General features: G+C 40.4%; 1 protein-coding gene across 1 annotated transcript; it reads left to right on the forward strand.

Annotated features, from left to right (window-relative positions):
* On the forward strand, window positions 1-26,809 carry SLC16A14 (solute carrier family 16 member 14). The gene is made up of 5 exons (XM_048864903.2): window positions 1-321; window positions 8,417-8,693; window positions 12,471-12,614; window positions 18,250-19,245; window positions 26,313-26,809. Exons 2-5 carry the CDS (start codon window positions 8,432-8,434, stop codon window positions 26,459-26,461), a joined length of 1,551 nt encoding a protein of 516 aa, XP_048720860.1. The 5' UTR covers window positions 1-321; window positions 8,417-8,431; the 3' UTR covers window positions 26,462-26,809.
* The last annotated feature ends 573 nt before the right edge of the window (window positions 26,810-27,382 follow it).

Consider the following 27,382-nt stretch of genomic DNA (forward strand, 5'->3'; position numbering starts at 1 on the left):
CGGTATCCTTGGCACATGAGAGAGCGTGCAGATCTGAAATTGCCCTGAATGGATACAGGATCATGCAGAAAACGAGCTGTTCTGGGGACAAAAGGGCAGCGATCGGCCGCAGCCTCCTCCCAAAAATAAGCCCCAGTCCAGCACCCCTCCGGGCCAAGGGGAGGGAACCGGCTGGCTAGCAGGGGGAGGTTGAGCGGAGCCTGGGCTGAGGATGATAGGCAGGACGGCAACAAAGCCAGGGGCTTGGAGGAAAGCTGCAAGTTTCGGCGAGAGCCAGGACTAAAGCCCTGCGGGCGGCAGGGCTGGCTCGGGCCCGGAGCGGTGAGTATGGCTGGGACGGCGCGCTCCAGGGGAGGCTGCTCGAGAGGCAGCGTGGATCACAGGGGCTGAATGGCACCGAGACATGGCGAGGGGGCAGGATCCGTGTCACGGAGCCGCACAGGGAGAGAGGGAGGTTCCGGAAAGGGAGCTGAGCTGAGCTCAGCTCAGCTCAGCTCAGCTCAGCTGCGTGGGGAGGCGGCACCGCTTTGTCTGTGGCTCCGGGCGAGAAGCGCTGCAGCAGCAGCAGCAGCAGCGGGGTAACTAGCGGTCATTCTTTGTGCTACCGTCAGGCAGAGGGAGGCTGCAGGGCTGGTAACCTGCCCGAAAGCATCATCACGGCTGGAGGCATCTCCCCTCCGCCACCGGAACGCTCTCCCGCTGACAGCGAAGGAGCAGCTTACTCCGTTTCCTCTTATTTCCCTCCTTTCCCCCACACTCAGGGGCAACCGTTAACCCCTTTGCATTCAGTGATCTCTGGGGTCTGCCAGCCTCTGTCTGTGTGTCTGTCTGCGGAGGCTCAAGTTCTGAGAAGCGTATTACGTGGTATTACTTTCTGAGTCAATGGTCCTGATTTACATTTTGTGGGGGACATACGATCTGAATCCTGGAAACCCCACATGTACAATCTGGAAAAAACATCCATTTCCAGGAATATTTTCTAAAACCATTTCCACAACAAGCATTTCATTAGATGTAAGGCTCTCCTTTACTGGAGCCCAATGGGAGGGAAAACAAATCTGTTCTCAGATCTTAGTTCCATATTCTGCTTCCCCTAATAACCATGTTACATGCTCCTAGGGAGAGAATAATATCAGGAACAAGATCCATCATACAGATCCTATAACAACATCAAAGAGTGAGAAAAATAGCCAGAGAGCAAGAAAGATAGCGTTGTAGTTGAGGCACAGGACTAGGAGCATGGAGACTTGTTCTTGTTCTCATTCTGCCACAGACTTCCTGCATGACCTTGGCCAACTCACTTAGCCCAACATTTTCAAAAGAAGTCTCCACACTAGATTGCCTTCATGTTTGACTGTGCAAATGAAGACAGGCATGATTCATCTAAGTGCTGAATATTCTCAATTCCCCTGAAGTCAGTGAGGTGTTAACCTGAAAATCAGGCTAAATGTGTTTCAAGCTCGGCAACCAAAAATTAAAGCATCCAAAATTGGAGGCCACTTTGTAAATGTTGCCCTTAACTTTTCTGTGCCTTGGTAAAATGGGGATATTACTATTTAGGGTACCCAGCAGGGGTGTGGTGAGGCCAAATTCATTACTATTTGTAAAACAATTAGAGTTCTTTGATGAAAGTTGCCATAAAAGTGCAATATTCTATACTTTTAACAGGAAAGATAATCAACCACTGGAACAGGTTACCTGGGGATATGGTAAATTCTCCATCACTTATACTCTTTAAAGTAAAGTATACATCAAGACTGGATGTATTTCAAAAATATATGCTCCAGTTCAACCACAAGTTGTGCTAGATGCAGGAATCACTGGATGAAATCTATGGCTTAAGTTATACATGAGGTCAGAATAGATAATGATAATAGTTCTTTCTGGCATTAATATTTATTAAACTATTAATTCACCTGAGAAGGCCGTTAACATCATGCAAAAGTTGCTTCTCGTTCTCCTCAATTAGTGACTTAATACTAATTCCTAACAGTCCTGCATGCAGAAATCCCATTAGACTTAATGGGTCTTATCTAGTAGATGAAACTGCTATGTTGGGTGCACACTGGATGAGCAGCCTTTGAAAATCTAGCCTTGTTTTACAGAGGGAGTTGCTAGGTCCTGAGCACTTTAAAAAATCTGGTTCTTATTAATGTGTCTAAATGGGAGCTGAGCTCTTTCGAAAATTTGGCACCCCTTATGGGTGCTGAACATTTGAAATCTGATTCTGAGCTCTTTTGACAAACTGGCTCTTAGAAGCTACTCCCACATCCAAACCCAGTCACAGGTGAAGGGAGTCAGGGTGGGGGTATCATGCCTTGTTGTTGTGACTGAGGACCTCACAATCTTGTTTGGTTGTGGGAAATATGTATGGCTTTGCATATAAGCTGTTGGAACTTTTGCTATAATTTCTTTACGATTTTGTAGTTGCAAAGAGTGTCCTCTGCTTTTCTGACTTCTAAGGTACTACATTCTACTTAAATACATCCACAATGCAATGCAATAGGTCAGGGGTGTGCTGAGTCATGAGTGAGGAGAGCAGCCAAATGTCCAATCCCAGCTCTGTTTATCATTTGAGAGTTTGCACAAGTATTGCAAGTGACCTTTCCTGCTTGTGGGTATATTTACATAAAGATTCTGGACTAAATATAAAAATGAGACAGAATCCAGTTCATACAGGGTAAAATAAGCATTTCCCTTTTACCCAGGGTTAATGGATGTTGTTGCAAGTCTGGCACTAACTCAGATCACTTTGTTATATCAGTTTATTTGTTTGGGGCCATCCTTACTGTTGTCAAGTGAGCAGTTTCTTTGCTATTGTAAATAGGATGAGTATCATTAGACATAAGTCATTTTTGTTTTAAATTATTTAAAAAATACACAACATTCATTCGTGTCAAAAAAGAAAAAAATGACTATGTACAGTATCAGTATTTAGAAAGTTTGATATAATGTTCAGTGAATATATAACCCACATATAGCTAAATCAAGACTACATTTTCAATGACTAGTGGTTTGGGGTGCCTCAATCTTTGGGCAATCTGAGACAGTTTATAGGGCTTGATTGTGAGAGAGTAGGTACTGAGCATTTCTGAAAACCAGGCCCTTTAAGGTGTTTCAAACTGTGCACTCAAAACTTGAGGCACTGAAAATTACTCTTTATTTTTGAAATTTAGGCCATTAATATTACTTTGTGGATTCCATATAAAATCTATGGAAAAGCTGCACAGTTAAGCACTTGAGATCAGGAAATACAAAAACTAGGGTTCCATATTCAACCTTCACAGATTCACACTTATGGGCAATCTTTAGTGAGATGATGACATATTATTTCTGAAACAATAGATTATGTCAATCAAACATTATTTTCTACAATCTTAGACAAATGGTGTAATATATTGCATTTTTTCCCATTCTTGTATCCCTCATTATATTCATTACCATAATCATTCAGTAGATCTTTATTGACTTAGACTTCTTATACAATTAGTTCTCTTCTCTCTTGTGTATGGGCCAGATCCTCAGCTGATGTAAAAGAGCATAAATGGAGCTACACTGATTTACATCAGTTGAGGATCTGGCCCAATGAATTTTAATATAGGGATAATCTGAGCCTTTAGGCTCACTGGGCCTTTGTAAAGGGTGGTGTATATCTTTACCACCCAGGAAGAACTCCAGGAAGGAACTGTAACTCAGAGGCACAATCCCTGTCCTCTTTCCCTGTTGCTTTGAAGACAAGTGGGTATTAAGTCACTTCACTCCTTTTCAGGGCACATCTGCTGGAGCCTGACCATTTCTGCTGGTGTGTAGTGGAGCACAGCTATGGCATTCACCAATTCCTCCAGACCATTTGATTGTGGGGAGGAAGTATGGAGTCCCTGCTCTCATGCATGTAGTGGTCTTTATTCCTTCCTACTCCCCTATGTGGCCTGGTGAGGACTAGTGACAATCTAACGGAACCCGTAATCAGCAGCCATGTACTTTAGATTTGTCTTTCAACTAGCAGCGCAACCTTCTTTACACATAATTCAGTGAATGAGGCATTTCACTGTGCCGTTACCTCAGCTGAACACAGACATGTTTCTGTGTTCCTTAGTTGCAGTGCAGCCGGTGACACAGTTAACTATGAAGGTAACTGAGCTACAAAATTAGACAGCTTATGTATGCAAGCAATTTTTTACTATTGTTTTGTTATACTTAATCTATAATATACTGTGCAAGTACAGCTTTCTATGTATTTTTCATATAAGCTGACTGGCACACACACTAGTACGGTGTACTGCAAGAAGCTACACGTGTACTGCAAGAAGTAAATGATCATATCATTAAAGTCAGTGGCCAAATCTTCTGTTAATGTAAACCACTCTTAGCTCCACTGACAACACCCGAGGAACTAACTTTGTATCATGATGCATATGTAAAAGGGATCAGAGTTAAGGTAGGGCTGAATACTGTAACCTTGATGTCTGCATTTTTTTTTTACTTTTGATTACTTAATCTGCTTAATATAGTTTTTATATGGAATTTTTTACATAGAGGCAAGACATAAAAAGAAGTTTTGCTTTTGACAACTTTGAAGTTCTGCTGGCTTGCAAATAATTGGCAATAGCATGTGTAAATGCCATAATCTGGAAGTGTTTGGATAACCTCTTTCCTGGTGTCAAAGTCAGATTCAAGACTCACAAATTTGTCAGACCACTCTGTTTATTAGCAATGCACCCAGATATGTGTGAGCCTCCTGCCAAAGCTCAAGCTAACTTATTTAAACAGATAAGGGAAAGCCAGTTTAACATAAGAGACAAAAGGAAGAACTAACAAATATACATACATATCTTATTTGCATACTAACGTTTACCAATCTCCTAGCTCAGTCTGAGCTCTAAGTTAATTAGTTTGAGGACCCATTGTCTCACACGCCTTAATGTTTCTCTTCCTGACAACTATATTTCAACAAATCCTCCAAGCAGCATTTCTTTAATGAATTATAATTTCAATATAATTCATTCTACTTTCACACTGGGCACTTTAGGAAATTCACAGGAGATAATTTCTCTCTTGTAAATCTTTGTGGAACTTTTAACGTGCATCCCTCCTGCACATCTTAAAAAGTGGGTGAGATCCCTCTTTCAACCCCTGGCAGTCTTTACCTGGTTGTTTAAAAGAAATATTTACTGGTCAAATTATGCTCTCGGCTTCCCAAGTGTAAAATCTTGAGTGATGTCACTGACCTGGAAACTGCTATATTTGAAAACAGAATTTAACCCAGAAGGAGCCCTGATATTGACATAATCTTTTGGCAGTGGGCACTTACACTTTTCTTTATCAAAAACTTCTTACTAGGTTTACCGGATAGCAACTGAGAAAAAATAGGATAGGTGGTGGGGGGTAATAAGCATCTATATAAGAAAAAGTCCCCAAAAATGGGACATCTGGTCATCCTACTTCTTACTAATTTGGAAATAAAATTTAATAGATGAATTCTATAAAGTTTCAACGGTTCTTCCCAGTCACTATAGAAAATAGTTTAGTCCCAGGACAACTACATTTTTCCTAGGTTGTCAGATTGCTATAAGTTGGCACAGAGAAGCCCTTTTCCAGTGCTCTTCCTAAAATCCATTGGATGGAGGACCACTCTACTTTATCCTGTAGTTTTGATAACTGTTCATGTAGATGATTTAAGTGGGTACCACATATTTTGCTGTGTTACAGTAGACTTCCAAGTGTACCCTGCTAAAAATGGTTACTGCCTACTCACATTACACTCAGTCCAGCTTCTCAATTGTTTTAGAAATGGGAGGTGACATACAACAACAAAACTCAGTGCTCTTACTTTATAGATTTTTATTTATTTATTTTTGTAAAATATCATAGCCTGAGGGAAGGAGCACAGTATACATATTGAAGTTTGCTCTGAGCAGCAAAATGCCTAAGGCCAGTCCTGCTCCTAATACTACTGTAATATTTGGTTGCCATGATCACTGCTTCATTATAGTATCTTATCCTATCATATTTGCCTATGACCCATTAATTTTATTTGTTGATTCTTATTTCTTGGCATTAAGGAGACATTGTCCGAGTTCAGAATCAGTTGCATACTACGCTTTGCTTTAATGAATTTAGACGTTTTGGACCCAATTTTCCTTTAAATTACACCAGTGTAAATCCAGAGTAACTTCGCTTATTTTGGTGGAATTACTCTGATTTATACCACTGTGAATCAGAGCAGAATTTTATCTAGTGGGCCAAATTCTGTCCTCCTTTATACCTATATAGCCTTACCAATGTCACCATTCTGTGGGCTTTGTCTTGTTTGTGCCTTGCCTATTAGGTCTGTTTATTGTTGTTTATGTGTTGATTATTGTTTGTGTGAGGCTGTCACTGAGATGTACTAGAAGGCAACATTTGCTCCACTGAATTTAATTTATCATTTGAATTCTATAGGAACTGGATTTTGTTAGTGATGAACAAGGTCTCATTTATTGAAAAACATCACACATATACTTTTAAGTTATGCATTTAATCTCTTCAAAATAGCTATTGTTTCAAGAAGCATATTATACTATTAAATGTGGTACATAGAATACCACCAGAAATTGTTTCACTGTTTCTAATATATTTTCTTTTGTCTGTTTCTGAAGCCACCTCCTGTTTCCATTTCTTCATGGCGAGAGAAAAAACACACCTTATCTGGTAACTTGTACCACTAAAGTTCCCAGTCTCCATGGAAACCTCTGTGGTGCTCCACAGTATTGTAACATTTCAATACATCACAGGATAAATGGAGAGTTGGCTCGGCATCTTGACTCGTCCAGTTAAAAATTGCCTGTGGAGTCACTTGAAATTATTTTTATTATTTCTGGGTTGTGCTCTTCATTTGTGGGGACTAACAAACCCAAAGTCAATTTAATTTATTTGAGACCCAGTCCTCCATACCATATGCACCCAAACCTTCCCACTGTGCTAGATTCTGATCTACATTGACATAAATTTGGAGTAACTGACTGATCTCAGTGGAGTTACTATGGATTTACACCAGCATAACTGAAAGCCTAACAATATAATTATATATCATACTGACTTTAATGGGAGCTTGAGTTGTGCAAGGAAGGTAAGATCAGGCCCCTGCTCTATAATTTATGTAAGCAAAACATCTCGAAGATCACGGAATCTAAATATTTTTTCATTATTTTCTTCTTTCACTCTTGTCCCACCAATAGTAAAAATAATAAATCCCAAGATTACAAGTGGTTTTCGCTGCAGAAAGAATGGTAATCTTTTATTTATTATTTCCTTTTCATTAAAAGCTTTATAATTTTGAACACAAAAACACATAATCCAAGTTTACTGGGAGAGCAGAAGATGCTGCATCATATATAGATGACACTTGTCCTATTATGGGACCACAGTCACAATCCATGAAGGCTACACATTTCCAGTCTTACGTGAGTAAAGTTAAAGCAGAAACATATAGGCCCAGATCTACAAAGGTATTTAGGCTCCAAACTTCTATTTGTGGATCTGGGCCAAAGTGACAAACAAGGCAAATTATAGTCACACATACATCACATAGGTAAGTACAAAAACCAGAAAGACACAACACACACACACACAGTGTATGGTTTTCCATGCGTTTTATATTTAAATTTATTGAAATGCTGTTATACTACTAAAAACCACATGAAGGACACATCTGCATTGAAACGCAATAGTGAAAATATGGCTATGGTCCAAATTTGTTATAATAGTTTCATTTTTAAAAAATCATGATCTAAATCGTGCCCCAAGCCCTCCATGTGTGGCTCTCATCCCTTCCACATGGGAGAAAGGGGTACCATTCACCTCTGCAACACCGTCCCTGCTTCATGAAACCCAGGAGTGTGTGGGGGAGTAGAGTAGGCAGGGCTATCCTGAGACTGGCTAAGGGAGAGATGCACATCATAATCCCACAGATTTTCTCATAGAAAACAGTACATAGAGGTGGTAAAAAAAATTAGAGGTTCAAAAATGTTAATTTTAAAAATATTTCAATTAAAAAAACAAACAAGAAACTTTGAAAAAAGTTTGTAAAATCCCCCTCCCCCATTTTTGGAGCTATAGAGCTGGTTGATACTTTATGACATTTCAAAATGTTGAAAATGCAAAACAAATTCAGAAATATTTGTGTAACATTTTTTTACCGGCTCTAGCCGGAGGCTCTCTTACCTATTTACTTGTAGAAGTGGAGTTAAGGTTGTGGCTGAATAATACTGCCCTGCAGTCCTCATACTGTTACTGTATGCAGAAACCCCAACAAATGCTGGAAAATAGGTTGGGGAACTAGTTTAATCTATACTATTAAAAAATAAAAACAAATAACTATTACAAACCTGTACCTGTTTTCTGTGCATACTGAAAGCATTTTTTTTTTTTGTTTCAGAATACTGTGGGGAAAATGTGCACCACTCAAGAAGATATTGCATATGATTTTGAAGATGATTCAAAAGATAAGACTAAGACACTTAAGCCTAATCCAAACATTGATGGCGGATGGGCTTGGATGATTGTCCTTTCTTCCTTCCTTGTACATATACTCATCATGGGGTCACAAATGGCCCTTGGAATACTTAACATGGAATGGCTTGAAGAATTCAGTCAAAGTCGAGGCTTGACTGCCTGGGTTAGCTCCCTTAGCATGGGTATTACATTGATCGTAGGTACGTTCCAATATAATTATATTGCAAAACTGTATAGGTTTAATGTAGTATTTCCCCCCATGCAAGTATTTTCTTGCACTATTCAAATATGGTAACTGAGTAGGCCATAGTGTTCTTGGACTATAGTTTTAAAGTCACCAGGCCAAATTCAGTTGTCTACCACAGCAACTAATTTGGGCTGTGGGGCTAAAAATAGACATTCCCACTGGGGTTGGAGTCCAGGCTCCAAGCTCCTCCTTCTAGAACTTGGGTTCCAGGCTGATCTCTAAGGTCTACACTGCTACTCTTAGCCCTGCAGCCCAAGCCATGCAAGCCTAAGTCAACTGACCTTGGCTCTAGGGTTTTTCTTTGCAGTTGTAGACATACCCTGGCATATGAGCCATGTAGTCAGAGGGAGGCAGGGAGCAGCAGTGAAGCTGGGGGAAACAGTGAGGTGAGGAGGAGCAGTAGGCAGTCATGTAACATACATCTGATGGTCCCAGCTAATTACCTGGTGGGTTGGATCAGGAATGGGAAAAAATAGTCCCTCCAAAAAGCTTGGAGTCTGTCTTAGAATCTACTTGGGAGGTCAAGAGGTAAGGCTGGGAGGAACAGAATTAGGGACTGATTCTTCACTGTCTGATGCTTTGTGCTGTCATTTACATATGTGCAAAGTGAGCGCAAAGTCTTATATCCACTTTGTGCTATACACCTATTTTACACAAGTGTAAATGACAGCACAAGGTGCAAGGCTGTATAGAATCATATTTAGAGTCTGTCTGAGGTGTGTACCACTAGAAAGAACAGCCCACCTGGAAGAGGGGAGGCTTGGAGGAAGATGGAGGAGTCCCTAAAAGACCCCAAAATATTAGTGTAGCTGGGTCCCATTAAGTCTTAGTTCAACCCAGAAAAATGAGTATATTCTCTAATCTATGTTATGTGAAATGTCTGTCAATGCTGCTGGAGTTAGGTGTATACATCCTACAGGATTAAACTTTGTGCAATCTCAGTTACTTCAATGGGGTGCCAAGGAGTCCAAGTCAGGGCAGGATTTGACCAAACCTCACAGAGGGCAAGGTAAATCTTGAATCATGCTAGGACAGTCCACATTTCCCTGTATCTTCCTAATACTCAGAAACTGTAGTTTATTTTTGGTCTTCAAGAATGAAAGGAAAACAAGTAACTAAAGTATCTTTTAGCTGAAATATTGTCAATCATTAATAATTAACAATGAAGATAATTTGGGATACAAGTAAGTTCCAAAGTCACAAAAGCTTATAATAGTTAAAATATCATTAAAATCACTAAAGCTCTCAGAGCAGCATTTAACCACTTATCCTCTGTGCTTATTTACATATTTCTTTGTCAGAGTTTTACAGAGAGGCCTCTTATTTTCAGCTGAGTGGTGGGATGCACCACCTGCCTCTGCAAAAGTTGTTACCATCACTAATACTTAAATCAGTGCAGGGAATTCTGCTTTCTGTGCTATTTAAAGGCTATATTATATATATGGCAAGATGTTGGCTTTCAGAGATCTGTACAGTGACTAAGCTAATCTAGATCAACAGGGTTGCAGAAGCAATTCCAATCCTTCTCTACATGCCAGGTGTATTTATCTGTTGCATGAATGCCTGTGAGAGGGCTTTCCAGGTCTGCACTCCCAAGGATATAAGGTGCCATATTTTGTCTGTTAAACAGACCACATTTATTTGTTCCCCCCTTCACCTGAGTGTAAATAGATTATCCTGTAGTACCTGTCACAGGCTCTGTGAAACATTTATAAGGGTGGTTAAATAACAGCATCAAATGGGATCAACAGGACAAAGTGCCATGATAGATTAAACAGAAACAGGACCAATCCCCAATTTTTGCCCCAGATCCCTAAATGACCCCCTCAAGGATTGAACTCCTAACCTTGGGTTTAGCAGGCCAATGCTCAAACTACTGAGCTCTCCCTCCCCACCACTGCATCCATGACAAGCAGTGCAGGGCCATCCACTGAGCCTGACTCACTAACATGAACAGTTTAGGACCAATATTAGAAGAGACAGTAGCAATTTAAAAGACTCTGACATCCTGCTGAATCTTATAATTTTGTTAGGTACTCAGGTACCTAGGTAGAACAAACACATAATTTTGTTAAATCAAATGCAGGAATCACATTGAAAAAGCAAAACATACATCTCATAAGCAAAGGAACAGGATGTTTATGTGCAGTAATATCAACCACTGCTCAAGATACAAATCTTACTTCATGCACACTAAATACATAGACATTCTACAGATATGCATGCCCCTGAATGTGACAAGACTTATACTGTAGATGTTGTTTTCACTGTACATGGTGGAGTTCCTTCACCCATGGTATTTGACAGTGGTTCATAGACTACTGTCATCTGCCTCCTCACTAAGTTTGCTGAGTGTTGTGATGCTTGACATTTCTGAAAGTTGATGCGAGGATCAAGGATAGTTCAGAGTGAAACATCTGGGAAATGGATTATATCATTCACAAGGTGTTGAGGGATGTATCCTTCCAAGAACGTCCAGGATCAGCTTGATATGATTGGTTGCTAATTTATGCTCTGTGATTTACCATGGACAAATCCCCGTGAGTAGGCTTATAGCTACTCCAATGTGCTGCACTGGCACTGGAGATATACTGGGATGTTATAGCTGGCAAGCCCTAGATTTAAGTGTCAGGGAGCTGTTGAAAGGGTGTTCCAGAGGGCTCAAAAGTTTAGAATTCATTTTCCTTGCTGTCCAGAAGAGCCCATCTGTTGATCTTTAAGGCATGGAACAAGACCCATCTTTTCTCAAGAATTTAGTTAATGGGGAATGGACCAATTATGTTATTAAATTCTGTATATGTACCTAAGTCATAACAGAGTACATTGTATAGTTCAGTAAATAAATCAAATCAATTAATTAAATACAGTATCTCCACCGCTCCAGAGACTGTGAAACAGCAACAAATCAAACTAAAGGGTGGATCTTTTCTGTAAGATATGGCCTTCATTTTCACACATTTTGAGTCAGCACAATGTTTCTCAGCTGTAATGGATAAAATGTTTCATTTCAGCTGGATCATGACACCTCTGGGAGAGAGAAAGCCAGTGTGAATGTGGTCCTCGAGTTGAGGAAATCTTTCTTTAGAGCAGGGAAGCAGACATTTTCACATTGCAACAGACAAGTTAGTTGGTCTTCTGCTTAACTCACAACTTGCCTAATGAATCTCTTGAGGAATGTAGATTCAGTGGCTAGAATCTTCATTCCACCTGAAACTACAGTGTGTGGGGAGGGGAATACTGCAGGTAGAGGGAGGCAGTTACGGTTCCCTCATCCCAGAGGAGCGGGGGTTGGGGAGAATAGCTGGATTGGGGAAGCAGCTACACCATCACTGTGGACTTTCCTCTAGCAGAGAATTAAACTCCTGAGGGGGAATTCTTTGCTGACCATTTTTCACTAATTTGGTAGAAGCAGCATGAAGTGGACTTAGGAGCAGGATTCTGTGGTCTACTAAGCGTTTGCACTATCATAAGCCACTGCAGGTGAAATAAAGAACTTTGAATTTAGGTACTGGCAGAGTTATTAGCCAAGGGCCTAAAGGGATTAACTGAATGACATTTTTGAGGGCCTAAAGGGGTTAACAGGAAAAAATAATCCTTTTAATTGCATTTAACAATTTCAATTAAACTGTTTCATATTTTGTTTGAAATGATAATTAAGACTTTTAATAAGTTTCACAGTAAGGGCTTTACACTAACCTTTTAGCAAATTCTTCTTCATGTTCTGTGACAGGTCCTTTCATTGGTTTATTCATTAACACATGTGGGTGCCGCAAGACAGCAATAACTGGCGGGATCTTGAATGCCCTAGGCTGGGTATTGAGTGCCTATGCCTCAAATGTACATTACCTCTTCATTACATTTGGTGTGACAGCTGGTAAGCAATATTTATATTTGGAAATTCTTTTAAATGGTGTCAGTGTCTTCTGGAAGTCTATTTGCTGAGAACATGAGAGAAACGAAGATCGCTCTTGGGTCATTTTAACATTTGATTTTTTTTAAACTTCTGATAAAGTGATTTTAGGTGGGGAAATACCATTTAACAATTTTTCTTTTAGTTTGCAAGCACAGTTTTAGTTTTTTTAGTTAGCTTGCACAGTCAGACCAATGTTATTGTTCTATAGTTTTAGACATAATAGGCAAGGTTCTGCTCTCACTTGGAGGTCAGTGGAGTTATTCCAAAATTAATACTGAGGCAAGTGATAGATTGTAGTCCAATGGGCCTGATTTCTATTCCACACTGTTTTTACATTAGTGTAACTCCATTGTCTTTAACAGAATTATACCAATGAAAGTGAAAGCAGCGTCGGATCGAATGGCTATTTTTGTCATGCAAGTTCTATCATTCAGCATGTGAAGATGTTTTGTCAGTGGTGGGATGGCATAGAGGTCACCCAGGCATGCCACCTTTCAGTCAGGGATGGCACCACAGGCAGGTCCTGCCTTGGTTTACAAACAAGTCCAGAAAGACCTTTTTTAGTCAGAGCACCCCCCCTCTTCCAAGGGTTTAATTTATTAGTAACAGTCACAAGCATAACTAGGACCTTACTCAGATAAACCGGGGACATTTGTCATCTCAGGCTCAGTCCTGCTAGTTCCTTCCTTCAAGATACTCTTTCTCCCTGTGCCTGGAAACAGTCTCGTATTTTGTTCTGGAACTTTTCCCCATTCCTTCTTTAGATTCCTCCTTTTCTGTGCTTCCTTAAGCAGGAGTCCTCAACTTGGAACTGTGCTGTATTCCTTCCCCCCCAGCTCTAGTCTCTGAAAGTCGGTTCTTTTTATCAAATCTTCTGGTCCTTCTTAAGCTGGAGCCCTCAGTTCTTCTTCCTGGAGCTGAGTCGTGGGTTAGTCAACTGTAGGGCCTTTGCCAGCTTCTCCCTCAGCTGGCTCTTTCCCTTAATTAGCCCTCTAGGTGCTCCACAGATCAGCTTTTGCCTGCTGATATCTCCTAGTATCTGCTCTGATATGAGGGAGGAGGCTATCTTTATGCTGGTCCCCTTCCCCCAGTTTATCTGCAATTTGTTGTGGGAGAGGGGAGCTCTGCCCCACCCTCTCCAAAAGGCTCCTGGGCTCTTAAAGAGAGAGTGATGGGATTTACTCCCACTCAACACTCATTCCAAGGATTGCTTCCTCTCTATCCATATCTCCCTTAGCTAGATATACACACACACACACACACACACACACACACACACTGTATATATATACATACATACATCACACACACACACCCTCCACACTTTATATCTATATATAGATAGGATAGTCTGCCCTTTAAAGGCAGTTTTGCCTAGAGGTCAGCCCATCCTATCACAAAGCTTCCCCCTCAAGAGCTAATCTATATCCAAAATGTAGACTCGATCAAATTTATCATTACCCATGTTCCCCAGACAGGGAGGCACTTTTTGTTTAGCCGCTACCAGGAAGTCAACCAGTATGCTTGGCAACATCCTTATCATGGCAACCAGTCCTTGGCAATACCCTTATTTTCATCAGAAAAAATTAAGTAACCAGGATCTGAGGTTCTCTCTGTTGCATGTAGCCCATAGGATGCATGTGGTCATCCATATGCCATGGCATGTCATAATTTACACCAGGCACCTGTGTACCTAGATGGTAGAATCTCTTTGCCACCTCCTGTGTTGTCAACAGAACTGGTATTTCACAACAAATAAACTTTTCTGTGGTAGTGGCCTCCTGGAGAGGAGTCTCCCTGGCTGCACGCATCTAAGTTAAGGATCTCTCTGTTGAGGTTCAGATCCCTTTCAGGGTTTCCAAAAAACAGAGATTGTACTGTTTTGCTCACAGCTTATAGTATCTCACTTAAGAACACCCACTTCTGTTCTTTCCTCAGCCACGCTATTTTATCAATATGTGAAAATAACCTTTATCTTCCTTTTTCTTTGGGGTAGAGCTCTTTGGTGGGTTTTTTTTTTTTTAGCAGGGGTATGGTTGTGGCTTTGCCTTGTAGCTTTGTCACTGTCACATGTCTTTGGATTATGATCTTAGCTTCAATCAACTGATGTACCTTCTGGCTCAATCCATCTTTTTGTTGTAGCGGCTTCACCCAGCACGATTTCAGTTCTTTTCACAAGGCGGTCACTTCAGCCTAGAGGCTCTCCAGCTTTTTACCTTTAGCCAAATTGGTGTACCTTAACTGAGATGCAGCCAAACCTTTTTACCATACAACAATTTCTCTTGCTCTCTCACAGAAAATGACATAGGGATGTCAGTTAATGGGAAAACCATTTACACTTTTAATGAGCACAGTAGAAGAATATAAATTAGTGTGTGTGCATATATATATATATACATACATACACACACATATATCCACTGAAATGAAGGAATTGTAGCAAGCCTAAGAGATGACTAAACTTATAAAGGAAGGGTTTGGTGATATGTTCAGGGTGAGGACTACATCTTTACAGCACTATACCATAAGCAAAAATCCTTTATGTACAAAAAAAAGTCTCTATTTGCATAGATAGAGGAAGAACATAAGCCTTTGTTGAGCAATGACTTTAGTACACCAAAGGTGTCAGTAGGCTGCTGGCCTGCCTCCCCAGACCAAGGAATGACACCACACCCAGAATCTGGTTCAGGCCCTTTTCTCCAGGGCTTCAGCTTTATTACTTCTACAGAAAGCTAGCACAGCACATCAATCATTCCAGCCTCTAACTCCAGAGTTTTCTACAGAGACCTACTGTTCCCTGGAGGTTTCCACTGTACAGGACACCTGCCTGAGAATTATTCACAAACCCTCCTCTTCCCCCTTACTCCCCCATCCAGGGGCTTCTTGCCAGAGCCCCCCTGCTCCTGGAAGCTCTTACCTCAGTTCTTCTTCTAACTCTCTGCCTGGGAGTTACCCTGCTCTAGGGAAACTACTTCCTATAACTACTCTTTCAGGAACCTCCCCACAGCTGTCTCTCAAATAGCCTACTTGTTGGCTTTCATAATCATCACCTGATCCATAGCTTTTCAGTCTCAGCTGGGAGGTAGCTGAGTCATCACAGATGAGTCTGAGCCCAACTCCCCTTAAAGGATCAGCTGCCCTGACAAGGACTATCTTTCCAAAATCATTAGTCACATATTGTAGATTGTTGTAACTTCTCAAATGGTCTGAGCTTTTAACACACTGGTTGTCTGTCACACACTAGAGTACCTCCAATCCCAGAATCCCTCATCAGAAGGTAGTTATTCACAGCTGTGAGACAGGATGGCAGACATGACTGCAAGGAATAATTAAGGGATAATTTTTGTGTTTCTTATCTGAGCAACACTTCCATTGAAGAGGCTCTGGATGTAATGTCTCTAGAAAGATGCATTTGCAGCATGAAGCAAAGTATAGTTCAGGCTCTCACTGAGCTCAACTGGTGGAAAAGAGATTTGAGTTCTGGTCTTTCCCAAAAGGATAAATCAGAAACTACAAGTTGTGTGAAAAAACTAAGAGTGATGAATATGGACAAAATAAATCTTTTTGGAAATTTTGGCGAGATTGAAATGAAGCTGCCTGCCCCCAAAAATCCCTTAAAGAAATTTCTACAAAATCCACAGAATTTCTGTAAAGAATTTTCTTCTGCTTTTCTATTATGGTTGGTATCATTTTATTGATTCTATTAGAGATCACAATGATATCAAAACAGTGATGTATAATTAACTCTCATCAGGGCAGGGAGCCTTACCTGTACGACTCTTTCCTTATATCTGGAGTACCCTTAGGTACAAAGGAATCAATTCTCTTTTTTTCATCCTGTCCAAGGAAACCAGACCAAAACTATTGAACTGCAGAATGTAATATATAGAAATAAATAGCTAACATGAAAACCATATCTGTGTTCTCTAGAGGAATCTGACTGGATGTTTCAAGTGAGATTGAGAAGAACTGAGACACTATCAGTGGAGTAATTCTGGTAAAAAATTGGAGATATCAGGGATATTCCTCTGCAATGCCATAAGACCTCCCTTCACTGCAACACCAAAAAAGGTTCCCACACCTGTTGTTTTCTCTCCATTGCCCTTAAAAAAGGGCCTCCAGCACTTACTTACCTTGGCCTCTGACCAGCAGTGCAGTTAGTGTTCAGGTGGCTCATTGCATGCCCACCCTCCTGCTAACACCATCAGTTTATTTTTTTTCCTCTTCCCAACTCCTCTTGATGTACAGTCTTCCAAGACCCACCTATTTCCAACAAACTCCTCCAATGTCTTCTCTCCAACCCGCAGGCTCATCTCCATGAATCTCTCCCATCTTTCTCCCCAGACTCATTCACTCACAAAGCCCCTCATTCTCTCTTCCCCAAACTGCCTGTCACCCCAGGCTCTTTCACTTCCCCCACATCCTTCCAGCTTCTTGTACCTTTCCCAAAATATCCCTCTTGGCTTCCCCTATGTCCTCTCCAGTGCCTGTGCACCCTATCAGCTGTCTCCCCTTCATCGTGGCCCCACATCCCCCATAGCTGTGTCTCCTGGTTTTGGCCTAAGGGAAGGGACTAGAGGGAGCCAGACCCTTCAGCTCCTCAGACCCTCATATCTGGAGGGGAAGGGCCCATATAAGGATCCTGAAATGCCTGTCCAGCAATGGGAGAAGAGGGGACAGAGAGCCCTCTGTTGGCCGGAGGATACAATTACAGCTGCCCCACCTATCTATTAGCTGATATGGTAATACCTTTATTCTTAGCTTCTCCTCTCTGTCCTCTCCCCTACACAGCCAGCCAAAATCAGGGGGCAGAAAGGGGGAAGAGGGAATGGCATTGTCAGCCCCCTCCCTCACAGCTGAAAGTTAAGGGGAGATGTTCCCCTCTGTCATCTTCTATTATTACACCTATAGATACTGTGTTGCATGCAGTGTTGCAATGGGCTTTGGATCAGCAGCAAATGTAGCCCATGGAGTTCTAAAATGTATCCTACAATCACCCCACTCTGTAGTTGCAAAGTGAGGAAAAACTGACTAGCTGCAAGTTTTCATCACTCGTGAACTTAAAAATCAAGCAATGTCTATTTGCTGTCAAATAAGATACAGGTACAAGAAAATATTATGGCTGTGTGCATATACAATTAAAAATTAAAATCTATGTACATTTATTGCCACCTCTACCACTGACTTGCTGCATAACCTTGGGCTAGTTACTTGGGACCTGATTTTCAGAAGTGCTGAACGCTCACAGCTTCTGATGATGTCATATTGAGATATGACTGCTCAACACCTCTGAAAATATCAACAGCCATTAGCCTCAGTATGGCTCGGTTTTTCTATATGTAAAATGGGACAATACCTACTTTGCAAGGATTAATTAATTTGTGTTTGGAAAGTACTATGAATACTGGATTAAAATAAATGATAAATGCAAAGTATTTATTTATTATATTTATATACAAATTTGGTATGGTCCTTGTATTACTGGTATGTTGCTAATGTGGCTCTTGCTGCTGCAGAGTTTGGGCATCCCTGTTGTATACCTTGCTAAATCTGGATGATTTCAGTAGAGTAGCATGTGATGTTTTTATTTTCACAGGTGTTGGGAGTGGCATGGTTTATCTTCCTGCAGTGGTCATGGTAGGACAGTATTTTCAGAAGAGAAGAGCACTAGCTCAGGGACTTAGTACCACTGGAACAGGGTTTGGAACATTTCTAATGACCATTTTACTGAAGCATCTGTGTAAGGAATTTGGATGGAGGAATGCAATGTTCATCCAGGGTGCTGTGTCTCTGAACCTGTGTGTCTGCGGAGCGCTCATGAGGCCACTTTCTTCCGGGAAGGATGCCAATGAAAAAGGTGTTAAGAGAAACAGTAGTGAAGATTATCATGCAAAAGCTCTGTTCCACTCTGCAAAGCCCATAAAATCTAATGGGGTATTACATGAAGAGCAAGAGAAAAAAGAAGGACCAGTTAATGACAAAGTGCTTGATAATATTCAAGCTATGAAGTGCAAAGGTAAAACCAGACGTGGAAAGCATTTGTATGCTCTTTGCATTCTCAAGAGAGTGAGCCAGCTGACTGTTACAATCAAGAAGGGGTTTGGAACATGGTACTCCAGCTACTTTGGGGCTGCATCACTTTTTACTAATAGAGTATTTGTGGCCTTTGTGTTTTGGGCATTGTTTGCATACAGCAGCTTTGTTATTCCTTTTATTCATCTTCCAGAAATCGTCAAACAGTATAATTTATCCACACAGAATGATGTATTTCCTTTGACCTCGATTATAGCCATAGTTCATATATTTGGTAAGGTGATCCTTGGAATCATCTCTGATTTACCCTGCATCAGTACTTGGAATGTCTTTCTGACAGCTAACTTCACTCTTGTCACCTGTATTCTTATTTTGCCATTAATGCATACATATATTAGCCTGGCAATGGTTTGTGCCCTAATAGGATTTTCCAGTGGATATTTTTCTCTCATGCCTGTTGTGACTGAAGATTTAGTGGGGATAGAGCACCTTGCAAATGCTTACGGCATCATACTTTGTGCCAATGGGATATCTGCACTGCTAGGACCACCATTTGCAGGTAAATAGTTCAAGTTTCAAATCAAAATGCATATCTGTGACTATATCTGAATTATTATATACTTGTGATATTATAATAATGTGGATAACAAAATTACAGCAGCTCCCAGTCTGACTAGTGTCCCATTTTACATGTATGTGTTTACAGAAGACATTCCCCACCCTCAGTACAAACTGCCATCCTTGCAAGTCATTCTAGCTCTGTTACAAACTATCATTTTTATGGTACATTGTTTAAAATAATTGTATATAAAAATTTTCTAGCATAGAAAGGGTTAACATACAGGGCCGGCTCTAGGTTTTTTGTGGCCCCAAGCTCAGGTGGTGCTGGGGTTTGCAGGTGGTGCTGGAAGCAGAGGGAGTAATGTCACCTTCTCCCAGCGCCTGCAGGGGCTTTACCTCCTCCTCCGCCCAGCCGCGCAGAGAAGCCCCGATATAAGGGGTGGCACAAGGTAGCACAGCAGCTAGTGCGCAGATGAGGCAGCGCAGCCCTGGCTCCCCGGCAGGACTCGCCCTCTCCTCCCCAGGTAGAGGCTGGGCCCTGGCAGCTCAGCATCCTGGGGCTGAGGCTTCCCCTTCCCGCTGTGGCCGGGGGCGCGGTACCGTCGCCCTGTCTAAGTGGTGCAGCTCCGAGAGCGCAACTGCCCCGAAAAAAAAGGGTGGCTGGAATGCCGCCCCTGAAAATGTGCCGCTCCAAGCACATGCTTGCTTTGCTGGTGCCTAGAGCCGATCCTGTTAACATATTTACTCCTGTGTTTGTGTATCACAGTTTACACTTGAAGCATGCATATTTCCAGATGAGAAATATGCTGTAGTAAGAATTGCCACTGTGCATCATGGGAGGGAGATTTCATCAGTGGGGAGCACAGACTGGTTTGTACCATCACCTTCTATGGTGGGTCCATCAGGTAGATTTAAATTGTGTTTGTGCTCCAGCAGCATAGGCTGCCCAATGGATGTGCTGATAAAGCTCATCACCAGCTGCCTTGGCTTTGGCCGATTATCAGCCAACACTGTCCATTTTGGGGACTATATTGCATGCTCCCCCTCACCCCTGGGAGAAGTGAAGTTGCAAGCATTGCTACAGCTCCCCTCAAATGAACTTAGAGGGAATCAAGCCCCTTCACTGTAAGATATCCAGTACAAAGGAATGGGGAGGCAGGTGACAAAAATACTCCCTAAAAATAATACTTTGGCCCAGACTGTGACTGTCTTTTTTGGGTGCATGAGTCAGAAGAAAGCAATAAGGTGCAATAGGTCATCTTCAGTAGGGGATAGCATGGTCACTGAGCTGGGTTAGAGCCACCACCAGCACTGGGAGATCTGTAGTCCCTCTCTCTTTCTCTGTACCTGTCAGCACTGCTGTAATGACGTAGACAAGAACACATGCTGAATCCTTTCAAAGGGGAGCAAAACTACAACTCTTCGGTGCATTTTCCCAAACCCTGTCAGCCAGAATTGAGCCCAGTAACAGTTAACATGTACATATCTCAAGGGAGACTTTGGCCTTTAAATAATTTAAAAAAAAGATACAGTGATTGCTCTAAAACAGCTAGCCCTTCTGCTTTTATATTATGAACCAATGTGAATAACATGGTAACAGGAGTTTATTTTATGTATGGTGTTTTGTGTTTCAAACCTTTTGAAACAATCTGAATGCAGAATTGAAGTGCATCAGTCAAGGAATTGAGGTTGCCGTATGGGCTGTCACGATGCTGAACTCACACTTCTTGAGAAAGATCTTAGAAGGACTTTAACTATATGTGGGTTCTTAAAAGCCTTGTTTTCCTTGAACAAGAAATGTGGACAGCTCCTTGAAATGTGCTTGTACAAACAGCAGTTGGAACAGTGTCCTGACTTAACCTGCCTGGCACAGATGTGGTATCAAGCATTCCAAAGGGGAAATAGTGAGGCAATAGCAAAGACTAAGTGAAGCAACAGTTGGCTTCAATTTCCAGTGTTATTTTAGCTCAGATCTGTTAGATGCAGGTTGTGGCAGGTATATAATTTTGCGGCCAGCATTGGTTAGCATCTGCAAATTTGAGCCCTCCTTTATTCTAAACTTTCAGTGGAGAGAGTGAAGCTATTTTTAGAGATTGTTCAATATAGAAAACATATTGCATTTTAAGTTTTTAGGTGATCTACCACAATCTTAATTTTGTTAAGTAATATTGTTATTTATTACTTGAACTCAGAACACCAGGATGTGAAGATATACAGAACAAGTTTTCTAAAATATCTCTTTTCAGTGAAACTGCAGCACTTAAAAACATTTCTCATTGGCACATGTCTGCCAGAAGACTTGCTTATGTTGATCTTGGGCAGAATTTTAATAATTTAAACTCTATTTCTCCTCTTCTAGAGGCCCATGTTCCATAGGAGGCCAGCATATCCCCGAAGTAGGGTGGTGTTAGCCACAAAGGTGTATGGCCAGAGCTGCCTTGGCAGTTGTTCCATAATTGTCCTTTATGGGGTTTCTTCAGAAGCATCTAATTCTGGCCACTGTCTGTGAGAGGATATGGAGCAGATGGAACATCGATCTAACCTAATATTACAAATCCTATGTATTGATTCAGTGCATCTCTTCAGAAGTATCTGTTAGCAGCATTCCTCTGAGCTCTGGCCATAAACTAAAGCTTCCCCCAGTAGGGAGTTACACAGGGTCACCTGGAACCCACAGCTCCAACCCTAAAACTTCCAGAATCTCAAGGAATATAAAACCAAATCCCAGTTTATTAACAGTAATAGAGGAAAACAAATTAAAAAAACAAACAAACAAAAATCAGGCAAATCCCATACCCTGAAACTGGGCTCTTTAGTTAGGCTCTTTACTACAGGCCATTGCTTAACAAGAGCTTCCCCCACACTGATTTCCCCAGACATCTCTTTTAAGCTTAAACTAGTTGCTGAATGGCTGGGCTGTCACAGGGGTGTGTCACCTGGGCCAAATAATCCACCATCTGTGCCAACTGCCTCATACAACCAATAAAATTGTTGCATGCAAATTAGCTAAATGTGTAAGGGTGGTGATAGGTTAAGTTACCTCTGCTATCATAATGGTCTAGGTTCTTGGTGTGGCATAGATACATGCCTTGCTGTCACACAGGTGTAATTTGTAAAGTAAAAAATGGTTGAGAACTTAAAAATTGGATGGCAACAGACCACAAATCCCAGTGATGATTGAACCTGCTGGTATGTTAAACAAAAAGAGCTCTCAATCATGCTTGTAGCTGTTTCCATTGCTTTACATTGACTCAACAGACATTTTAGGCTTCATAGTGACACAGACAATCCAGCAATATTATTACATAGACTGTTATATAGATAGTGGAGAGGATTCCTAGACTGCACACCTGTTAAAGGAATAGCACTCTACTGCACTATTTATCTACCCTATTTGTATGAAATCTATCACCACAGCATCAGAAGAAGTCCTTATAGACATTAATATATTTATCTTTACAACACTCCCGTAAAATAGAGAAGTATTATCCTCATTTTACAGATGAGGAAACTGAGGCACAAAAATAAGGTAACTAGTCCAAGTTCATACACAAAAATCAGGAGTAGAATCAGAAATTAAACCTAGATCTCTGGGTCTCAGTCCAGGACCCTAACCACAATAATTTAACACCCACAAATTCAATTGCCATTGGTAGTAGGTAGCAGGAAGGGGTAATGTACGACTCCTGCACCAACTTTTATTAACCTGGCCCCATGATTGACTCACTCAAGAACATAAGACTTGAGTAGTATAATGTTTTAAATTTACTTTTAAAAAATAAATTGTTTTCAATCGTCTTATGATATAATTAACCAAAACTACATTTTTGCTTTCATTCATTCCGATGAAGTGAGCTGTAGCTCATAAAAGCTTATGCTCAAATAAACTGGTTAGTCTCTAAGGTGCCACAAGTACTCCTTTTATTTTTGCTTTTGATACCAGAGAGTAGTTTCATTACATAAACATTTATTTTGTAACTAGTATTAAATGCAACATATATTAGGTAAGGTTATTTTCTTGAAGGAGGGAAATGATATTATTTCCAACATTTGGTCTAAATAATGTACAGATCAAGAGTCTTGTTCATGAGACAATTTTTCATACTATTCCACAGAAACTCTATCTTCCTGTGGGAACAGTGACAATACTTTGCATGTTATAGAGCATTTCATCAGAAGATTTGACTATGTTTTACAAATATTAATTAGTTATCACAGCTACCTAGTGATTTGGGTAAGTATTTTATACCCATTTTACATTTGGGTAAACTAAGCCACAGAAGAATGTATTGAATGCACAAGATCACACAATGAGTCAGTGGCACAACTGGGAGTAGGACCCAGGACTTTTCTTTAACTATTAGACAATACTCTGTCTCTTGGAAAATAGAGAAGATGGTGGACTGTACTTTTTCTGTTTGTCCCAGTAAATTTTTTGCTTTGTTAATTCAGCTGTTTTTTCTCTCATGAACAAAGTTAACCTCCTAATTGTGCAATATGCTGGGCATAATTCCAGGAGTAGAGGAAGAGGGGTGCCAGCAGGGAACAGAGCAAACTAAAAGAGAAGAGGAGATACCTATGCAGTTATACATAAGGCAAATTTGTGAAGTCATATTTAAAAGAGATTGTCAACATTCAGCAGCCCAAATAAAAGGGTCACACATTCTGACAATGTGCATGCCTGTTTACGCCATAATTAATTACCATTATTAGGCCCTGATCCTGGAGCTCTTATGTGCACAAAACTCCCATTGAGGTAATTGGGAATTTTATATGACTGAAGACTGCAGGATTGGGCCCTTCATGACTTGGGCTCAATTGTATCTTCAACCAATCATATGCAACACCAATTAGAACGCATGCTGTGGTCCTTTTTAAGACAATACTCCCATAAACATCAGAGGGAGTTCCATCTATGCAATGACTGTCAGATTGGGCCTATTGACTTCACCTGGAACTGTATGCATGTATTCAAGTACCTATGTTGGCCTTCTGTATTTAGTACCAACTCCATCACCTACAAAATCACATACATATACCGTAGCTGGGTTAAGTAAAATAAACTGGGTGAAATTCACCCTGTGCACAGTGCTAGCATGAGTCCTATGTGTAAGTTAAACCTTCATGCTTCCCTTTACACAGAGGTGAATTTCACCCAGAGAGTTTTTCTGGACTTTTGAGTTAGCAGTCCTGACAGAATAGATTTTTTCCATTTAAAATTATTTCCTTCACCTTTTCTTTATTATAATCAGAATTTTTAAAACAACATGCAGAAGTGGCAGGGACAATATGGGTCAGAGAAAGAACAATTAAATAGGGTTAGCCAAGCTAGCCCCTTTTGTACTCAGAGGGATGTTAGAAGCAATTTGCTTTATTCCTATCTGTAGCTGCTGGTATAGGATTTATATTTGTTGTCTGGGCTGGAGTTGATGAAGATTGGAGAAACAGAAGCATTCAGAATTTGGTGATCTAGCTTTGCTATTGGGATTTATGTACCAAACAAGGATCAAAATCATACATGAAAGAAATCTGAATAAAACAGAAGGTTTGAGTTACAGACTTTAGCAAATGAACAGTGTAGGGTCTTCAGATACCTATATCACATATCCAGAGACTTACGGGAGCCTAGGACTAATTTAAACTAATAAAACTCTACCTGAGTTTTGAATTTTTGAGCCATTCACTATCTGTGACTTGTTCTAGAGCTTGGATGGAGGACTGAAAACATCTCCGTTTACTGTTTACATAGTTAGGATAATTGAATAGCAGATTGATTAGGAGTCTGGGAGCCAGGAGCTCCTAAAGTTTAATACCACCTCTGCAACTAACTCACAGTATGGCTTGGGGTAATTTCTTACATGTAAGTTTCCCATCTGTAAACTGGGATAGTAATACTGATCTTTCAATATGTGGCCTGATTCTCCACTGCCCTGTACCTTGTATAACCATTTATACCTGTGCAAATGTGAATGTAAAATGGTCATTCTGATTTAGCGGCATTTTACATCGATTTTCCACAGGTGTAAATGACTATACCAGGTGCAAAATAGTGGAAAATCAAGCCTGTAAAGTGCTTTGTAAATATTAAATTAAATACTAAATATCAGTTGAGCCAGATCCTTACAGTGTAAATCAGTATAGCTCCACTGAAGTTAATGAAGCTATGCTGATTTACACCAGCTGAGGATCAGGGTGTTCCCCAGTGCCTCTGTAGTACAACAACATGTTTTTAAGTTTACTTACAGTTAACACATTCATTGACAAAACTGATATTTTCACAGTTTTCTATTCTTTATTCCAAGAAAGGAGGCTGGATACATATGGAAATAATGTTAGTAGTAGTAGTAGTAATTTGATCACATTTTTCTAGTTATGTGAAAACATTGCCCAAAACAAGAATGGATTAAGGCAGGAAGATTCCAAGTGGAGGGGCCTAAGTTTATAGAAAGAATCTATAAACATAGGCCCCTCCACTTGGAATCTTCCTGCCAGACTTCTAGGATGGCCTCTTGTTTTCACCCACACCTGAGTCCTGGCTCTTTCTGGCAAGTAGGTAGCTCAGCCCAAACTCCCATTCAGCCTTGTGCTGCATCACAGCCTGATGCTCTCCCTCTGAATCACTTATGTTTTCTGTCCCTGGATCCAAAGCATTCTTCCTTAAGCTTCCCCGTCCAAAATGTTTTGAAAGTCCTAACTCCATATACCTCACTTCAGACAGGGAGTGAAATTCTCCCTTATGGAGAGGACCATCAAAAGGCCTGTGCATATCCGAAGCCCCATTTTGAGGATTTAAATGGGATATAAGTGATGCACAGGCCATGGGTTGGCTTTCTGCATAGGACTGAATAAACCACTGGTTTTTGTTAGTTCATTTCTGTTATTATTGTCTAAAAGATGGAGACAATTTCCACTTCATTTCTTTTTTAGAAAAAATTGGTGACTTGAATGAAGTGTCACATAATAGGATGCATTCATGAGATAAATATGCAGTGTTTTTTGAACATTCCTGTTTTATGTTTCTCTGATATGCTCCCTACTGAAAACTGTCTTGTCCTTGTTTTGCAGGTTGGATCTATGACATCACACAAAAATATGATTTTTCTTTTTACATATGTGGTTTGCTTTACATGGTAGGAATAATCTTTTTACTCATCCAACCTTGTATTCAAAAGAAACAATCAAAAGACAAACCCACTGAAAGCACAAAAGTATAGTTCAATTTATGGAATGTTTTGAAAAGAATATATTGGGTTCATGTCTCTGTTATATAGCAGTATAAAATTGTTATTCTTACAAGACCAACTGCATTGAAGAGCATCACAGTGAATAATGAATGAGCTGCAAAGTGCTGATATTAAATAATTAGTGGAAATGTGCTTGTAAAAGCAAGTTGACTGTCATACTTATGATTCTTTGCTTAGAACTGTCTCTTTAACAAATACTGATGTTAAGAGCTTTCCAGATGTAATATTGCTATTTTTACATTTGGTCAGTGGTTGAAACATTAGTTCTGATTCACAAAAAGAAAAGGAGGACTTGTGGCACCTTAGACACTAACAAATTTATTTGAGCATAAGCTTTTGTGAGCTACAGCTTCACTGATGAAGTGAGCTGTAGCTCACGAAAGCTTATGCTCAAATAAATTTGTTAGTCTCTAAGGTGCCACAAGTCCTCCTTTTCTTTTTGCGAATACAGACTAACACGGCTGCTACTCTGAAACTAGTTCTGACTCTTAATTCATGTACAACAGTTTTACACTGATGAAACTATTGACTGCAATGCAGTTATTGCTGATTTACACTGCTGTGAGAAAAGAATCAAGCCTCACATGAATACTTTCCTACTCTATATTCCAGCTGATCAGAAATTTGTTGTTAAGCACAAGAAAATGGCTACATTTCTCATCCAGCTACACAAGTGTGTCACTACAATACTAATGATAATTCAAGGATACACATAATTTAATATATTTAAAAGAATGTTTCTGTGATATAAAATTGAAGATATCTTATATTTTTCTGAAAACACTCTCCAGTCCAAAGAACTCTTTTTGATGTTTTGATTGCAGAACAAATTATCTATTCTCAGCTCATAAGAGAAATGATAAATGAGGTACTTAAATATATTCTGATACC

This window comes from Caretta caretta, chromosome 9 (assembly GCF_965140235.1).
Source record: "Caretta caretta isolate rCarCar2 chromosome 9, rCarCar1.hap1, whole genome shotgun sequence".
Classification (NCBI taxonomy): Eukaryota; Metazoa; Chordata; order Testudines; family Cheloniidae; genus Caretta; species Caretta caretta.